Source organism: Limulus polyphemus, unplaced genomic scaffold (genome assembly GCF_000517525.1).
Source record: "Limulus polyphemus unplaced genomic scaffold, Limulus_polyphemus-2.1.2 Scaffold1678, whole genome shotgun sequence".
NCBI classification, from domain to species: Eukaryota; Metazoa; Arthropoda; class Merostomata; order Xiphosura; family Limulidae; genus Limulus; species Limulus polyphemus.
This window is the reverse complement of record NW_013667288.1, coordinates 187572-193995: the sequence shown is the minus strand read 5'-3', so window position 1 is coordinate 193995 and position 6424 is coordinate 187572. Positions and strand designations below refer to the sequence as shown.

General features: G+C 31.4%; 1 protein-coding gene across 2 annotated transcripts in view; it reads left to right on the top strand.

The window, feature by feature from the left end:
• Positions 1-6424, top strand: part of LOC106464533 (geranylgeranyl transferase type-2 subunit beta-like) — a 24617-nt gene that overhangs the window by 13483 nt on the left and 4710 nt on the right. For both annotated transcript variants that reach the window (XM_013924677.2, XM_022392266.1), the window contains exons 6-9: positions 922-1032; positions 2788-2899; positions 4067-4155; positions 6136-6210. In XM_013924677.2, coding sequence (XP_013780131.1) covers positions 922-1032; positions 2788-2899; positions 4067-4155; positions 6136-6210 — 387 coding nt within the window. The remainder of the gene's footprint in view (positions 1-921; positions 1033-2787; positions 2900-4066; positions 4156-6135; positions 6211-6424) is intronic.

Here is a 6424-nt window from a genome sequence, read left to right as displayed (position 1 = left end):
AAATGTAAATGAATGCTTGTAATCTATTCTTCAAATATTCTTTGAGATTGTAAGCCTATAATTTTTTATCATAAGTTTTAGTACTGTCAGAAAAATGTAAAATCGCCTTTGCCCTAAACAATACCTTTGGGTTATCTTTAGATATGATCATGATGTGAATGCTAGTTTCGGAACCAAACATGCTGAAATGGCTATTATTTTTTACTTTTTTATTTTGTCATGTTCTTTAGGCTTACATATCCAGTATTAGTCATACACCCTTGATAAGAAAAGCATGCTCAAACCTACCCTTATTGACAACACTTTTATCATGTAGCAATAACAAACAGTTACCATGTAACCAAATAACATTACTTTTATCATGTAGCAGTAACAAATAGTTACCATGTAACCAAGTAACATTACTTTTATCATGTAGCAATAACAGTTACAATGTAACCAAATAACATTTCTTTTATCATGTACTTTTAACAAATAGATACTATGCAACCAAATAACATTACTTTTATCATGTAGAACAGTAACAAATAGTTACCATGTAACCAAGTAACATTACTTTTATCATGTAGCAATAACAGTTACAATGTAACCAAATAACATTTCTTTTATCATAGTACTTTTAACAAATAGATACTATGTAACCAAATAACATTACTTTTATCATGTAGTAATAAAAAAAAAACAACAGATAAACAAACATTACTTTAAAACTTTGGTTGAAATAAAATAGTTATCAATGTGTGGTATGCTTTACTTTTATATAACACCATGTATAAATAGGTCGAGATTGTTATACAAATCTACACAATAACTTAGACTTTCAAATAAGAAATTATTTTATTTTATAGAATACATTCACCTGTCTCAGGTTTGGTTCCATGATAATCAGTTATTACTATATGACAGTTTTGTTTCCACCAGGGTAGGATTGATGCTATCAATGTTGATAAGGCTGTGGAGTTTATCTTGTCATGTATGAACTTTGATGGTGGGTTTGGATGTAAACCTGGATCTGAGACCCATGCTGGACAGGTAGGTTTATTAACTCTTTCTTCATTAATATTGACTTGTTTTGTAAACAGTGTTTTTGTTTTCCTTCAGAAAGCTAGTAAGGTAAAGGTAGAAATTAATAATGTAGAAATACAAATTACTTCATACTATTGCATTATTCTCAGGTTTACTGACTTAACTTTCAAGTAGTAACCACAAGTAACAGGAGGAACAGCCAGAACTTGTCTGAGGTGAAGAAAAGAAGCTGAACACAATGTAAAACAAAATGAAAACTAATCTTTATTCACTTAAAAGACAAGCATAAAGACACTGGACATCACTTCTTTCTTGTTACTGAGAGGTCTTACCAAGAGGAATTGTGAATGAAGACTGAAAGATTGTACATCATATACACAAAACAATAACATCATCTATCTCACAGCACAGGTGTACACACTTGTTGACTACACCAAGAGAAAGTAGGGAGAGATTAATCTCTAGACATTTCTAAGCCTAAATATGATCATGTTACCAGAGAAAGCAGATACAAGATCACAAAATAAATCTTTCCTAACATTATCCTTGAGAAACATCTTAAAATAACTAAGTGGACATGCATCTTGACCATTTGTGACTACCACATAAAATATGGTAGGTTTGCTGTACTTGAAAGTCATTAAAAGCTCCTATATCTGAAATGTTATTTGATCCTCTATTTCCATCAAGGATGTGTTCCTAACAAAAAAAGACTTTAGGTGAAACGATGTAAATAGAAATTTATTTTCCCATTGAAATAATAGTATAAATAGGGGATACATTCTTGTGAGATGTAATTTGCCCATAATAGAAAAAATATTAAACAAGTACCAAAACACATTGTCATAGTAATAACTAAGTAAATAAATATTGTACATAAAATATATAAAGCTGATTGCTTTCCATGCCTTCTTTGTATAAGCCACAGTTGGAATATTGTGTTAGTCTTAGGCTCCTTACCTTAGGAAGGACATTGAGTTGTTGGAAAGAGTTTAGAAAAGGGTTACTAGAATGATGCCTGGAATGGAGGGGTTGTCATACGACAAGAGGCTGAAATCTCTTAAATTGTTTTCTCTTGAAAAAAAAAGAAGAGTTAGGGGGGGATTTGATTGAGGTGTTTAAGATTGTAAAGGGAATTGATAGTGTTCATGTATCATTTTTTTTATATTTAACAATGAGAATAGTAGAACTAAGGGGACACAAATATACATTTTAGGAAGGTAGGAGTTATCTTCAACTTTTTTTTCTAACAGGATGATTGGCCTTTGGAATTGGTTGCCTTCAGGTGTTGTACAGGCAGTAAATTTAAGTGAGTTTAAGAAAAAGTTTTAAGTATATGAATGAAAAGGGCTTGGTTTAAATTTTTTTTTAAACATTTTAATTTAGTTTTGAGGATGAAACAGCCAAGTTTGACCAATAGATCCCATGTTGTCCCAAAGTATTATGTTATATTGAGTGCAAGTTTGGCTTCTTAACATTTAGGTTGGTAAACATAAGATTCATAAATTGAGATTTATATTACTTTTTTTTTTATTGTTGTCTCAGTTGCATTGAGTAATTGGGATTTGAATTACAAGTATTTCAGTTCAAATCCTTTGTATATTTTTCAAATCTTTTGTTTGCCCCAGAAATACAATATTTTAATATATATAAAATATATTATTCTCCAGGAAGTGAATCTTTTTATTTGAGAAAAGCTTGGATAGAACTCTTAAAATTAGAATTTGCAAAATGTTTTTAAATGTCTTCTCTAATTTGTAGATTTACTGCTGCTTAGGAACATTAGCCATCACAGGAAACCTACATTATGTAAATGCTGACCTGTTAGGATGGTGGTTGTGTGAGAGACAGCTGCCATCTGGTGGACTAAATGGTAATTATTAATTTATTAGTAATTGGTGGGACTTGTTCTGTTTGCTCTCTTGTTGCATTTTCACTTGGAAATATTATAGTGATGTAAATTGTGTAATCATTTTTTTATGTTGGTTTTAATAGAGGTTTCTGAAACTCTGAAGAAGGAATATTCAGGACTTGAAATTAGCAGAAGCTAGTTGGTAAAAAAAAAAAAAAAAACAAGTGACCACCATGGTGCACTGGCATTTTTTGCCAGTTGATAATCTAGGCATGATTATGAATATTCAGATCAAGCATACATTTGTAAAGAAATAATACTATGATAATTATTTGATAAGCCTTTTTAAAAATTTACATCAGCTGACTAGTTATGTGTTCTAAGGGCATGTGGCTCATGTGAATTTTCTCTTCACACTCCCCCCCCCCCAAGCTCCCAATGTAGTTTTTTTTATTGTTCTTTGTTATCACATTTTTTATCAATTATTTATGCACCAAATTGCTTGTGATTTGTTGATTACAGGACCCCTAATAGTATATGAGTTGTGAAAAGAAATTAAGTATTCTGTCAATAGTGCAATTAATCGCACTAATTTCTGCTGAGGTTTCATCTACTAATGTTGATCAGTTCTTTAACTGAGTAGTTTGACTGGCAAACATGAAATTACTCAATGTGGTGCATGTTATGAACAGTCTGTAAACAAGTTGGTAACTTGAGAGTTAATTAATTAGGCTTATTTGTATGTCCATTAAAGTGTTGTTTTTAGTAAAATAATCTAATACTTTATTTGAATGTTCAAATGCCCCATAGTATAGTAACTTTTATTAAATTGTGAACTACACACAAATATGCATACTTTTGGTAAGATTCCTGTCTCTTTATGCTCTGTAATGAGAATAAGTAATTTTAGCTTGGACCAGTAAATATAATGAACTAATCAATTTTCTATAATTAAAAGTACCCAGTAACCTTGCATTCAGTTTATTCTTGAAGAAAGAAGGTTTACTTTTTGAAAATCTTCAGGTTAGTTGGATTCTCTTGGTATGTTTTTCAAGTTTCCTGAATGAGATTTTTAGGCATTGTTTTCATGCTTGTTCATATCTTTTTTCTAAGCACTTAATGAGATTAAGTAGTGAGAGATTTTACTAAAAGATTCATCAAATATTAAAACCAAATATTTTCTTCCAGGACGTCCAGAAAAGTTACCTGATGTGTGTTATTCATGGTGGGTTTTGTCTTCATTAAAAATTCTGGGGAGACTACACTGGATAGACAAGGTGAGTTGAAATGTCAAACTAAGACAATAATAGCATATTAAAACATTTATATCTGTAGTTGGAAATGCTTATATCGTTTTAGATGTGAGCCACATATTTCGTGTTTAATAAATATGTCTTGCACAGTTTGTCTTGATTGAAACTAAACATTTTGTAGACAAGCTACACATTTTGGGTGTTTTGTAGATAAAACTAGAAATTATAAATATGAGTGGTATCCAAAAAGTTTATGGCCTCACCCATAAAATGAGATGTTAGTTCAACTATGATTTATTTTTCAACATAATCTCCTGAGTCTATACACTTGAGCTAGCAGTGCCCTAAGACCTTTATACCCTTCTGAAAGAACTCTTCTACTTGGTCTTCAGTTCATAACTGGATGATATGTACAAGTTCATTATCACTCTGAAATCTTTGACCTTTCAGAAAGATTTTAAAGTTAGGGAAGAGAAAAAAGCAACTTGAAGCTAAATCTGGTGAGTAAGGGAGGTGATTGTGTAATTTGAATCCTGCATCATGGATAGCATTCAAAGCAATATGTGATTTGTGAGCTTGGGGCATTTCCTTGATGGAAGAGCACACCTTTTTTGAGTAATCCTCTTTTCTCTTTTCTTTGATTTCTTGATGCGAGTTGTTGATTAAGGATACATAGTAATTTCCTGTAATGGTTTGACTCCTTTCCAAATAATCATTCAGTAAAAAAAATGCCTTTGGCATCCCCGAAAAAGTGATTCCGTGACCTTCCAAGCAGAGGACTGTGACTTTAACATCTTTGGGGTGGTGAACTTGGGTGTTTTCATTGCAAACTTTGCATTTTTGTGTCTGGATCTAAGTGGTGAACCTATGTTTCGTCCATATTTATGAATCTATTGAAACGCTTGTAGTAAGCATTGGCTTTCAACAACTTGGATCCATTTCTGCTTAGGTAACAATATATTTGGAATCCATCTGGCACTCAAAATGCTTGCTACAGTACTTTTACTGGTTCCCACTTTGTAAACCAAATCGTAAAGTTTATCTACAATTTCTGTTGTAGTCAATATCGACAGCCGACCTGACCCCAAATATTCTTCACATGATTGTCCATTGTGCTTAAATTCGGCACACCACTTTTGAATATACTGGAACACCCTTTCCTAATGATGTTGTTTCTATGTCCTGGTGGATTACTTGCGGTGTCAATTTCTTTTTAACAAAATATAACAGCATGAAGATTGATCTTTTCCAAAATGTTTAACACTGCTCACTTCTTTCTTTAAAAAATCTGAACACACTAAATAAGTTTGTTGAGTCATATGTTTACTCATAAAAAGGTTCCAGTTTTTTTTAGGTCATGTCACAAACTTTTCGGACAATCCTTGTATATTGTAAACTTAAACAACATTTCCTTCAGTTGAACTTCAGATAATTAAATTGGATCATAAATCAAAATGTTTCACTTCTTCAGCAAAGATTTAACAGTTGGTGAAAGGAGGATACTTTACTGAGGAAGTGAAATGTCTTGATTCATGGACATGTGTTACACATTTTAAATACTTTAAAGACAAGTGCTTACATGCACTAGGTATTTTCTAAACAAAAAAGTACAGAATTATAAGTATTTTCTGGACATATGCTACACATTTTAAGTGCTTTGTAGATATCTCCCACTTTATTACAAGTGAGAAGGGAAATAATTCCTCACTAAAGTAATTTTTCGGTTTTTTAAATGTAATTTTTGAGTATGTGGATTACACAGTAACTTTTAACAACCAAGAAAGAAAAAACAAAAACTCAACCTCAAATTATTGTTTATCCCAGCAATAGGTGACAGTGTATAGATCTGAACTAAAGCTTTTTTATTGTATTTCTAACCTAAACTGGCTTTATTACCAAAATAATGTGTTTCAAATTTTGCATTAAGTACAGAATACACTAAGAATTTTACAAACTTTGATTTGTGAATGATATATGATTGTTTAAATTGTTTTATGTTTACAGGAAAAACTTGTAAAATTTATCTTGGCTTGTCAAGATGAAGAAACAGGAGGTTTTGCTGACCGACCTGCTGACATGGTAGGAAAATTTTTTTGCTTTATGGTTGTTTCTTTACATATATTTAACATTTGCTTGTACATTTCAGGTTTTACCTTGTTTGTTTTAGAATGATTGGTTACCTTGTTGAATGAAGAATAAGATTAACATAGATCATGATAACAACTTTGTTTCACGTGTATACATTTGTTAACAATTTGAATACGTGTTGATAAACGTTAGTTTTTATTTTTGC